This window comes from Oncorhynchus tshawytscha, linkage group LG21 (assembly GCF_018296145.1).
Source record: "Oncorhynchus tshawytscha isolate Ot180627B linkage group LG21, Otsh_v2.0, whole genome shotgun sequence".
Taxonomy (NCBI): Eukaryota; Metazoa; Chordata; class Actinopteri; order Salmoniformes; family Salmonidae; genus Oncorhynchus; species Oncorhynchus tshawytscha.
This window is the reverse complement of record NC_056449.1, coordinates 19,083,314-19,096,238: the sequence shown is the minus strand read 5'-3', so window position 1 is coordinate 19,096,238 and position 12,925 is coordinate 19,083,314. Positions and strand designations below refer to the sequence as shown.

Sequence of the window (12,925 nt, the reverse complement as noted above, 5' to 3'; positions counted from 1 at the left end):
AAAGTATAAAAGCATTACCCAATCTTCTTTAACCAGTTGCACATTTAGGGTGAGGGAGAAGTGGTCATGTGGTATGTGCGGACTAGAAAATGTATATCTGGTCTCCACAGATGTACAGTAGGTGTGGGTGCCAAATGACTGTGAAAAACGTCAAGTCCTCCTAGCCCATTGGAAAAGATGATAATCTCCTTTTCAAAATAGCGGGTACGTAATGGAGTACGCCATGTTCTATATCCGACAGTGGAAACATATAAGACTGGTCTTTTTGGTAATATCTCAAATGTGCCAGCCCACTGTCTCATGTCAAATGTTCCTGATCATATGTAGATAACGCTTTACACAAGACAAAGGACACAGTGTCCAAAATAGGAGACCTCTTGCCCTTAAACACTTCCCGTAACCTGTGGTTTTTTCAATTCGAGAATGTTTGGTTTCTCCAGCAGTCACTTGGTGAGACACATTTAAAAAAAAAAATTGTGTACAAGAATGAAATTGAATGTTTTATTCACAATTTATACACCTTCAGATCTTCATCATGGGCACTCATTTCCAATGGGCACCAGCAGTGCCAACATTACCGTTTTACCCTTAAAACAACCAGTAAACATTGCACTCACTATCTAACCAGATGGTGCATACAAAATGTCTGTCTTAAGCACTCAGTAAAATAGCGTGTGATGTAATAAGCATACACAGGTAGCAGTCTGCAGGCATGTACTTAAGTAATAGTTATTGGGAAGTGAAGCTTCTGTCCGAGACGCAATGGGCAAGATCAGTTATGCAAACCATTAAGAAGTCCTCACTCCTCTCATCAACAAACCTCTACTGGCTTAATGCCATTTGATTGACAGCACATGGTAGTTAAGTAGGCTAATGACCCCCATCTTTACGAAGCAGACAGTGGTGGAGAAGGAACATAACCTGTAAAGGAAGTGAGAACAGATGGGTGATATTATCGGGGTGGGGCATGTACAGCACGCTAATGTTTTTCAGCATAATCCATCCGGGTGTCATCATTCACTTTAAGCAATACATCTCTTATATACAAACAACTCTTCAATACATTTACCCTTCTGTAGTTCCATAGGTACCAATAGCTATTGTGGGATAAAAAATTATAATATTGAAACAATATACTATGCATAACTGTTAAACAACTAAAGACCTGAGACCTACAGTAAGAATAGAATTTGGCTTCAAATAGCAGTTCTCCACTTTAAGGTTTGACCACTACAATAGCCCAAAAAATATCTTGATTAACATGCCGTGTTAGTTTACTCTACATGATACTTTGCATTATTGTTAATAAATTAACGAACTAAGGAATGTTATAGTCTCCTGACATTTCTGTTCAGGTTCATGTGACATTCCACCTGTTATGCACTGATATGAGATATTTCCTCATATCTTACAAATATGGTGGTCTTCAGTCAAAATTCTATGGTTAAACAGGTCTAACAGTCATCTGTCAGTATGCCTCAGCAAGGATAACAACCTCTGTCTGTCTTCTAATGTTGCAAACATACAAAAGTCATGCTATTTTGTAATTGTCCTTATATTATTCAAGCACAAACATATAGGCCTACGATCCACGACCTTCAAGTCTTTTTCCACACCGAGGTTGTGTTTCAAACATCTCTCCCAATCAGTTAGTAAAACATCATTCAACTATGACAAGAAATGGAAATGTTCTTCTAACAGCTCTACATGACCTTCAAAATACCTTTTCAGTTGCTTTTTACAAAACACAGAAGAAGTACAAAAGGTTTGAGAGTATTGTTGTTGTGTCTGCAGTTTGAACTCAGCCTCGGCTCAGACTAATGTAAACACAGGCACAGCTGTGTGTGGTGACATCTGTGTGTGGTGAAGGATGAAGGTCAACCGACACTGTCTCAGATGTACACCTTCCTTATTGTTCCCCAGGGAAAATCAAAGGAAGAGTTGATGACAACACCTTGTGTAGTGTCTGAGGGGGTCCTATTGGACACTGGATATCCAGAAGAGGTTGTGACTGGGCAGGAGGATGTTGTCAGTAAATAGATCCATGGAGATAGAGGAAGAGAGGGCCAGGTGAACACATACAAAAGACATCAGCTTCTTGTTAGGGGCTTCTTCTGCCAGTAAGGACATATTTTCTGAGCTTTGTCTTGTTCAAGGGGTGGGAAGTGGATGGGGTCCTAAAAATAGATGAAATATAATTCAACACTGAGTAATAATGCACTGATGTAAAATTATTTACACGGATAGCCAATAACGTGGTATGTTTCTACACGGATAGCCAATAACGTGGTATGTTTCTACATGGATAGCCAATAACGTGGTATGTTTCTACACGGATAGCCAATAATGTGGTATGTTTCTACACGGATAGCCAATAACGTGGTATGTTTCTACACGGATAGCCAATAACGTGGTATATTTCTACACGGATAGCCAATAACATGGTATATTTATACATGGATAGCCAATAACATGGTATATTTATACACGGATAGCCAATAACATGGTATATTTCTACATGGATAGCCAATAACGTGGTATATTTCTCTGCTAAAAGTGATCGTAGAAAATACTAACAGCATATAAATCATATAGTGGTAACGTACAATCTAGTGTTTCAGTTCCAGTTTCCGATGACCCTGTAGAAGAGAAGATACTGTATCAGAAAATATTTACATTTATATGCATCAGATTTAATTGGATAATTCAGAAGCTTATTGCTTTTGCCATTGCGAGACTCGAGGGAGAAATGAAAGCAATGAAATGTGAGTTTTGAAATGAGAGAAGTGAGACTTTAGTCTTAAACTGTATAAGTCAATAGGAATAGCCAACACACACAGCGGGTCTGGTCTACAGTAAGTTTACAAGTGGTTAGACACAAATACCATCAAACCATATGCGGTTTAAGGTTTATAAGTGATTCCAAAAACAGCAATCCTCACCGTGAAGACTTTCTGCAAAGTCAGTGAAGCAGACATAAAAGCGCTAAAACAAGCTGTGAAGAGGGGGTAGCATAAGAAAAATAAAGAAAATTATAGTGTCAAGCAAAGGATGAGACAAGAGAGAAGAGTCTGTGGAAGCTCTGGAAGTTTTTCAGAGTGGCAATGCTATGCAGACAACCAGCAGGTTATGGCATGAAGAGAGAACAAGGCAGGGAGGATAATGCTGAGGAGGTGGATGGAGAGACGTCGTCCCAGTGATCAGTGGTTCTCAGTACCTTTCTGGAGCCGGTCAAAAAGCCCGGCCTTCTCTCACCAGTCGATATGCCTAGGGGGAGCTGAGGCCCTTGGGAACCTAGTCATAGTGTCATAGGCAGGGATGCTAGAGGCACAGGGGTACAGAGATGGGGGACAACATCAATGGCAGGAACAGGGAACATTCGAGGGTCGACCATTTTGTAAGACCCTGCCTCTCGCTTCCAGGTCCTTCACTTGACGAGAGCAACGGGGCAGGCATTTCCCAAGACACAGAAAGCAGAACCACTCCATGGACACTTGCTGAGGGCTTGAGGCCAACCAGGGATGGCATGATGCATGCAGTCACCATACACATGCTGCATGTGCACTGAACTGGAGGAATAATAACCACTCTATCCAAAATTATTTTCTATTGACTTTGAGACAAGCCAACCATGGTGAATTGGTGATTATTGAGTTGGTTGTAATAAGACAAGACAACCATGGTGAACTGCTGATTATTGAGTTGGTTGTAATAAGACAACCATGGTGAATTGGTGATTATTGAGTTGGTTGTAATAAGACAAGCCAAACATGGTGAATTGCTGATTATTGGGTCGGTTGTAATAAGACAAGCCAACCATGGTGAACTGCTGATTATTGGGTTGGTTGTAATATGACAAACCCTAGGTGGCAGGTTGGTTATTGTTCTTTTCCCCTTTCAGTCATTCTGTGGAGATGCTCTCTGTGTCTGGACACTGTTATAGTTTAAACATGTTGGCTGTCCAGAGATGTCTTTTGTACATTTCAATGAAAACCATGCCGTTAGAGGTTGTTAGAAGAAGTTAGTCACATGAGCAGTTGTCTCAGTACCACACCAAAGCATACATGCTTGCCTCTCTTTTAGCCTCTCTTTGAGCAAAATGATCACGTGTACATTCACAGCAGTTTTCCCAATTCTAAAGAAGACAAGACATGCAGGGAATTTTATGTCACTTGATCAAGTGCACAGAGCATGCAGTGGGTAAGTTAGTAATGCTCCAAAGGTCATGCCAAACCCAAAACACACAAGCCGTAAACAGTGGCCTAGCTACCTTGCTCACAACCTCCCAATGCTGGAGCCGCAACAAAGCAGAGAGTCCAGCTGACCTCCAGATGTGTCTGAGGGGCTAGCCAAACCCCTAGGACATGCAGTGTCCCATCTACCTTATTTAACCATCTCACTGAGTGACTGACTGCCCCCAGGCCAACATGCCGCCCCTGCCCCCATCCCTCCCTGAAACATGCCATGCAAATGGATTATTTCCGTAGGCCTGCTTTATATTTAGTTTACCTTGTCATTACAGGGTTTTGGATACCTTGTAAACACTCATTATGATAACCATTATTACCAATTTCCATACTGAAACAAAACATTGCATAAAAAAACACGAGGTAAGAGACATGGCATGCTATCAACCCTCAGCAATAAAAGGCTTTTCTCTAAATAGGAATAGGATTCTAGACAAATGTTTCCAAATAGAAAGTTGTGAACGTATAAACCACAGCATTTTATCTTACATCTTAACTTACAAAAACAGAGGTGGAATTTTGCTTTTGTAAGATAATGGTTGTAAGAGCCCTTAATGATCAACAAGGGTAATTTCTTCAAGATAGCACACAAAGCAAATCCAAAATGATCCACCAAGAGATGCATTTCATAGCTAAAAATGTCAAACCAGCACCATGAGATCTATGTACAAAATCCACAGAAAAGCACAGACGTACCAATGAGATATACTAGAAGGAGAAAGGAGAGGTAAAATGGGTAAAATGAATCTTACGTTTTCATGGGAATTGTCTCAATGCTACAAAGATACAAAAAAGCAAAAATGTTAATGAAATGCACTAGAAGGTTTTGGGCACAATAGTACTGATCAGGTGACATCGATACACGTCATTGATCAAGACACTTGGTGACTTGTCTATGGCATTAATTCACTACTGTAAGTGCCTGGGCGAGGCGAGGGCGACTGAAGGATGCATAAAACAACATGAATAGCATTCCACAACTCTTAATACGCTGTTTGTTTTCTTACAGTGCAAAGTGCTTGACAGAGAGAAATTAAATGAAAAATAAGGATGAAGAATATGGAAATAGTAGGAATGGTTATCACAAAGTAAAATGCCAAGTTCCAGAAACAGATGAACTGCAAGGGAAAAGAGATCGAGACAAAGAGAGAGAATGAAGCAGTAGAAAGAGTTAGGTTACTGTAACTTGCTACTCCTATTAATACTACTTACTACTAAGTTACTACTATGTACTACTAAGTTACTACTATAAAGCTATAGACATAAGAGGGGGGAAAAGATAGTAAACAAGAAAGAAAGGAGTAGCTAGCACCACAGCACAGAAGCAATTCTATCTATAACCTCATATTTAACTTGTTGGTTGTGGGACTGAATCAAATTGTGTTAATTACCACTTTGTAATCCTGACTCCTCCCCATTTCAGTCTCTTTAATGCGTATAATAAGGGTCTAAAAAGTCAGTGTTTGCCCTAGATTCTTTTCGAGGCGGGGCGCAAAGGCCTCAAATCAACTGTATGGCCTCTTTAACCAAATAGGCAGGGGGAAAGTGCTAGGTGTTGTGGGCCATTGGCAGGGAAGAAGGCTGTAATAAGGATCCCCATACATCAAACAAATCACTGGGTTGCACTACAAATTAACAGCAGGGAACTTCCAAACCTCAGCTATAGTTGAATTAAGAGGATGATCCAATGGTTCTTTCCAGATATGACAAACTGTTTGTGACAGCACAATATTAAAAGTGGAGTAGAGATACTCACTCATCGTAAACATCCTCTGTGTCCATTCTACGGTAAAACTTTGCCAGTTTTACTGACAGGATGATGCTAGGAAGGAGGAACAGGGCGCAGCAGCCTAGGCCAAACCAGAATGTGTTCTGAGAAACAGAGAAAACAGAGATAATGCCGTGTCAGTGGATCCGATATCCAGACATAAAGCAGCCCTGTGTTTGTGTTCTCTTTAGATTTACCACCACCAAAACGTTGAGTAAATGATCAAGACATATGGTATACTGGTTTATGAAATAAAGTATAGCAATGGTTAGGTAGAACAAAATGTTAAACATATGAATCATTTATTATTTCATTACTGGGTAACTTTTCAACACTGGAGCTTTAGGTATGAAGTATAGCACCATAGACTGTCTACACTTCTCAGCCCTGTAGATTCATAAAGGACTTATTTTGGACATCAATGTCTGCAGTGTGTATCTGTGTGTGTCTGTGCATGTTTGTGTAGAGGGGGCAGTTTAGCCAGCTCTAAATGAGAAAACCACTGAGTCATAAAGTCATCATAGCTATGACATAACAGTGTGTAACAGCCTCATAGTCTGTTTTAGAGAATGAACACTCTCATGATACATTTGGCTCCCCTCCAATCCCACTGATAGTCAAAGCGACACAGCTTTGCTCTGTTTCCATGTTAGGTAACCAGCTCCATTCCTCCATCCTTACCAGATACACTGTGCTGTTCTCTCTTCTCTACTCTATAGACTCAGTGTGGAAACTATTGTGGTGTGTAGCTATTGTGGAATGACTAGAAGCACTAACTCTTTCCTGTGTTCCTGTACCTTTGTTCCGGGACACTAGTAAAATTACCCATTGAACTTTAACAAGCGCTTTGGTCGGTGCTGAGTGTCCAGAAACATCCTGTTCCCAGTCCAAGTCAATTAGCTGGCGCTGGAACCTATGGAGTCCCTGAGTGGCTATTTGTTCCACTTCATTAGGGGAGGCAGAGATGCTTCCTGCCATTGGGAGTGTGTTAGTAATAAGGCCCCATGCCGACAGGACAGATGTCGGGATTATGTAAGGCTGGTTTTATATCCTTCTCCTCTCTTTTTCTGGCTCTGTCTCTCGCTCCCCATCTCTGCATCACTCTGTAGGGTGCCCCACTGCGCACTGCCAAGTAGCTCTCACTGATCATGTGCTGGATTTCGGGGCCTGTACGTTCTAAATCAGGCGAGGTTGGGGGTAATGGTGTGTAGGTGTGTGTGATTGTGGGGGGTGAGGTGTGTAGGTGTGATTTGAAGGGGTGAGGTGTGTAGCTGTGTGTGATTGGAGGGGGGTGACTAGCCAAAGTACTGTAGCCAGCTTTTTCCTTAAAGTAGCCATCTTTTGCCTTGATGACAGCTTTGCACACTCTTGGCATTCTCTCAACCAGCTTCATGAGGTAATCACCTGGAATGCATTTAAATTAACAGGTGTGCCTTGTTAAAATTTAATTTGTGGAATTTCTTTCCTTCTTAATGCGTTTGTGCCAATCAGTTGTGTTGTGACTAGGTAGGGGTGGTATACAGAAGATAGCCCTATTTGGTAAAACACCAATCCATTGTGACTACATTGAAGAATCTAAAGTCCATTTTGATTTAACACTTTTTTGGTTACTACAGGATTCCATATGTGTTATGTCATAGTTTTGATGCCTTCACTACTATTCCACAAAAAAAGTATTCCGGTATAGTAACATGTGATCCTTCTCCAGAGACCAACCCCCCCCCCCCCGTATACAAACCACCCAACTGATGTTTCAGGCATGTTTTCAAAGGACCCTTTATATTGCTTTTTTAGTTACCAACGAGTCGACCAAGAAGCTGCAGGCTACGATCTCCACTGTGTCCACAATGTTGCTGAAGGGTTTGCAGGCTGCTACCTCCATGGTCAGCTGGGTAAACCATGCAGACAAAGGGCATCTGTTACAGTTATACTATTGGCGAACAATTATGAAAGTTGTCGGTTGGAATTTCTGGAAAATGAATGGATGTTATAGCTTTACACATGGACGACTGATGACTAAGTTGACTGCAAACAAGTCAGCAGAGCTGTTACTTTTGGCACAATTCAATAAAGTTGTGAAAAGCAGTCTTTTCAAACAGTACAACAGTAATTTACCAGCACTCAGTACTGCTTTATCTAATTTCCTCCTTATGCTACAGGGTTCAAGGCTCAACAGGGGAAAACAAGGTTCAAGGGTCACAGGGGAAAACAAGGTTCAAGGGTCACAGGGGAAAACAAGGTTTAAGGGTCACAGGGGATACTAGGTTTAAGGCTCACAGGGGAAACAAGGTTCACAGGGAAAACAAGGTTCAAGGCCCAGAGGGGAAAAAACAAGGTTCAAAGCTCACAGAGGAAATTCCAAAGTTGGTTTCCATTTGTGTTCTTTCTATTTTTAGACCCCAGAGTCTTAACATTCTCAGGGAATGAGCAGTTGATAAGCTGTATGTCAACATAGTTTGGGAGCTAACACTAGTTTATCTTCTACGTCATAAGTCTAATATAAGAACTGTAATAGGCATTCAAAAACTGTTGGGGCACAAATACTTACGGAGGTCCTGACCCACTCTATGTATTGCCTGAAGTAACCAACAATGGTTTGCTTGTACTTTTCTGTTTCCTAATAGAGAAAGGGATAATATGTTACCTACTGTGTTTTATCCTAGCACTGAAATGTAAACAATGACTGGGAAGCCATCTTAGTCACCTGGATGGCGACATGTGTTGCATTCTGGGAGATGAGATACTGGGCCGCTTCGATGGTCTTCAGCACATCAGTGATTTTGTTCTGGACAGGACACAGCATTAGAATGCTCAAGATGCTTTCATAACAGTCTATGGAGCTGTTACGTAGTCTTTATTCAGTGTTTATGGATGCATTACGAATGCTTGATGTTGATTGAGACAGTGTGAACTGTTAGGGTAGATGGTTTGTAGGAGGCCCACTTACCGGCAGATCTGAGGCAGTCCTTTCGAGTAGTCTAATGCTCTGATTCAGCGTACTCTTTTAAGGGGAAATGCACAACACAAGTTAACACCCCAGAGATACAAGGTCAGGGATTAGAGACAGTAATAACTCCTAAAAACACACAACAGGAGACAAGACAGGCACAAGCATCACCATGATGCTTGAAGACACGGTTCTAGTTTTATCACACAATGGGAAAGAAGAGCGGCATGGTTCCCACTGGGAGGAAAATGCTTCATATGAAACTACAACAACAGCAACAACAATGGCTATTTCATGTGGATTTTGGTCATGAGGAATGTGTTGCAAAATACAGTACTATACCAAAAGTATGTGGACACCTGCTCGTCGAACATCTCATTCCAAAATCATGGGCATTCATGTGGAGTTGCTGCTATAAATGCCTCCACTCTTCTGGGAAGGCTTTCCAATAGATGTTGGAACATTTCTGGGGGGGACTTGCTTCCATTCAGCCACAAGAGCATTAGTGAGGTGGGGCACTGATGTTGGGCGATTAGGTCTGGCTCGCAGTCAGCGTTCCAATTCATCCCAAAGGTGTTAGATGTTGTTGAGGTCAGGACTCTGAGCAGGCCAGTCAAGTTCTTCCACACCGATCTCGATAAACCATTTCTGTATAGACCTTCCCCAAACCGTTGCCACAAAGTTGGAAGCACAGAATCGTCTAGAATGTAATTGTATGCTGTAGCATTAAGATTTCCCTTCACTGGAACTAAGGGGCCTGAACCATGAAAAACTGCCCCAGAACATTATTCCTCCTCCACCAAACTTGACAGTTGGCACTATGTATTCGGGCAGGTAGTGTCATACTGGCATCCGCCAAACCCGGATTCGTCCATTGGACTGCCAGATGGTGAAGCGTGTTTCATCACTCCAGAGAAGGCTTTTCCACTGCTCCAATTACACCCCTCCAGCTGATGTTTGGTATTGCGCATGGTGATCTTAGTCTTGTGTGGCTGCTCGACCATGGAAAACCATTTCATGAAGCTCCCGACAAACAGTTGTTGTGCTGATGTTGCTTCCAGAGGCAGTTTGAAACTCGGTAGTGAGTGTTGCAACCGAGGACAGGCTATGTTTACGTGCTACGCGCTTCAGCTCTCAGCGGTCCTGTTCTGTGAGCTTGTGTGGCCTACCACTTCGTGGCAGAGCCATTGTTGCTCCTAGACATTTCCACTTCACAATAACAGTACTTACAGTTGACTGGGTCAGCTCTAGCAGGGCAGAAATTTGAGGAACTGACTTGTCGGAAGGGGTGTCCACATACTTTTTTCCCATATATTGTATGTAGAAACCACAAATAAAATGTCTCAATACTATTTGAACAAGTGTAGACAAGTGATAACCTATATGTGGAAAACATGACAAAGGATTAAATCCATGCTGGTATACGTACATGGTAATTATTCAGCACATGCACCAGATTTGAAGTATAATTGCAGGATTAACAAATTACACACAGACTAATCTACAAATCCTAAAGACTGATTTATTTTTACATAGCCTGTAAAGGACCTAATCTTGCACTTTTTACAATCATGTCATTCGGGTCTGAATCAGTGTGGTGTACTAACAAATCTCATTCATGAATCTCTACCATGGTCTGAAAGAGAATGGAAGTTCATGGTAATGGTCAGGGCATGCCAGGGAAGCCCCTTGGATTTGAGGTACAAGGAACATGTATAACTAATTGTGGGCACCAATACTGTAATTTGATATGATATCGATATTGTTTGATATCGATATTAGCAAGGCATAGGCTTTCATTTATTTGAAAATAAAAAGTCAATATGAGCTTTAAATGATGGGAGAATGGAACAGAGCCCTCGACAGTACAGACGGACAAAGATACATTTTGGAGACACATGCTTACCCTCGCTCTAACATATTTCTTGGCAGCCATTAATTGAAGTAGGAAGAGTTAAAGGAGAAATATAGAAAGAAAAGATAAGACAGATCTCTAAAACTCAGCATTTCTATGTGATATGAATGCAGTACTAGGAATAACTTAGAATATTTATGGGGATATTATGGTATTTTGGGAGAAACATATGTGCGCTACTGTGATCATGTATTTATACTGTATGTACAGTCGTGGCCAAAAGTTTTGAGAATGACACAAATATTAATTTTCACAAAGTCTGCTGCCTCAGTTTATATGATGGCAATTTGCATATACTCCATAATGTTATGAAGAGTGATCAGATTAATTGCAATTAATTGCAAAGTCCCTCTTTGCCATGCAAATGAACTGAATCCCCCAAAAACATTTCCACTGCATTTCAGCCCTGCCACAAAAGGACCAGCTGACATCATGTCAGTGATTCTCTCATTAACACATGTGTGTTAATGAGATCACTCTGTTATGCTGATTGAGTTCAAATAACAGACTGGAAGCTTCAAAAGGAGGGTGGTGCTTGGAATCATTGTTCTTCCTCATTCCATGGTTGCCTGCAAGGAAACACGTGCCGCCATCATTGCTTTGCACAAAAAGGGCTTCACAGGCAAGGATATTGCTGGCAGTAAGATTGCACCTAAATCAACCATTTATCGGATCATCAATAACTTCAAGGAGAGCAGTTCAATTGTTGTGAAGAAGGCTTCAAGGCGCCCAAGAAAGTCCAGCAAGCGCCAAGACCGTCTCCTAAAGTTGATTCAGCTGTGGGATCGGGGCACCACCAGTTCAGAGCTTGCTCAGGAATGACAGCAGGCAAGTGTGAGTGCATCTGCACGCACAGTAAGGAGAAGACTTTTGCAGGATGGCCTGGTGTCAAGAAGGGCAGCAAAGAAGCCACTTCTCTCCAGGAAAAACAACAGGGACAGACTGATATTCTGCAAAGGGTACAGGGATTGGACTGCTGAGGACTAGGGTAAAGTCATTTTCTCTGATGAATCCCCTTTCCAATTGTTTGGGGCATCTGGAAAAAATCTTGTCCAGAGAAGACAAGTTGAGTGCTACCATCAGTCCTGTGTCATGCCAACAGTAAGGTATCCTGAGATCATTCATGTGTGTTTCTTCTCAGCCAAGGGAGTGGGCTCACTCACAATTTTGCCTAAGAACACAGCCATGAATAAAGAATGGTACCAACACATCCTCCGAGAGCAACTTCTCCCAACCATCCAGGAACAGTTTGGTGACGAACAATGCCTTTTCCAGCATGATGGAGCTCCTTGCCATAAGGCAAAAGTGATAACTAAGTGGCTCGGGGAACAAAACATTGATATTTTGTGTCCTTGGCCAGGAAACTCCCCAGACTTTAATCCCATTGAGAACTTGTGGTCAATCCTTAAGAGGCGGGTGGACAAACAAAACCCCACAAATTCTGACAAACTCCAAGCATTGATTATGCAACAATGGGCTGCCATCAGTCAGGATGTGGCCCAGAAGTTAATTGACAGCATGCCAGGGCGGATTGCAGAGGTCTTGAAAAAGAAGGGTCAACACTGAAAAAATTTACTCATGTAATTTTCAATGAAAGCCTTTGACACGTATGAAATGCTTGTAATTATACTTCAGTATTCCATAGTAACATCTGACAAAAATATCTAAAGACACTGAAGCAGCAAACTTTGTGAAAATTTATATTTGTGTCATTCTCAAAACTTTTGGCCACGACTGTACACTACCGGTCAAAAGTTTAAGAACACCTACTCATTCAAGGGGTTTTCTTTATTTTTACTACAATCATGTAGAAACCAAAAAAGTGTTAAATCAAAATATATTCAATAGTCACCCTTTGCCTTGATGGCAGCTTTGCACACTCTTGGCCATTCTCTCAACCAGCTTCATGATGAATGCTTTTCCAACAGTCTTGATGTCACGATCGTCGTAATCACATTCGGACCAAGGCTCAGCGTGAAATCGGTTCGACATATTTTATTTGAAGTGAACCGCACAAAAAATTAAGAGCAATTAAGAGCAAATTATAC

The 12,925-nt window shown here is 41.5% G+C and overlaps 1 protein-coding gene across 10 annotated transcripts in view; it reads right to left on the bottom strand.

Moving 5' to 3' along the window:
- Nucleotides 1-487: 487 nt before the first annotated feature.
- LOC112221064 (prominin-1-A) overlaps nucleotides 488-12,925 on the bottom strand; it is a 113,521-nt gene continuing 101,083 nt past the window's right edge. For 2 of the 10 annotated variants that reach the window (XM_024383145.2, XM_024383147.2), the window contains 11 exons: nucleotides 10,869-10,886; nucleotides 8,963-9,016; nucleotides 8,720-8,800; nucleotides 8,564-8,632; nucleotides 7,814-7,903; nucleotides 6,004-6,119; nucleotides 5,000-5,023; nucleotides 4,510-4,578; nucleotides 3,218-3,321; nucleotides 2,607-2,639; nucleotides 488-2,177 (listed from right to left, as the gene is read on the bottom strand). In XM_024383145.2, the coding sequence (XP_024238913.1) occupies nucleotides 3,252-3,321; nucleotides 4,510-4,578; nucleotides 5,000-5,023; nucleotides 6,004-6,119; nucleotides 7,814-7,903; nucleotides 8,564-8,632; nucleotides 8,720-8,800; nucleotides 8,963-9,016; nucleotides 10,869-10,886 (591 nt within the window). In that variant the 3' untranslated portion in view covers nucleotides 488-2,177; nucleotides 2,607-2,639; nucleotides 3,218-3,251. The other 8 variants (XM_024383151.2, XM_024383149.2, XM_024383146.2 and 5 more) reach the window with 6 other exon arrangements.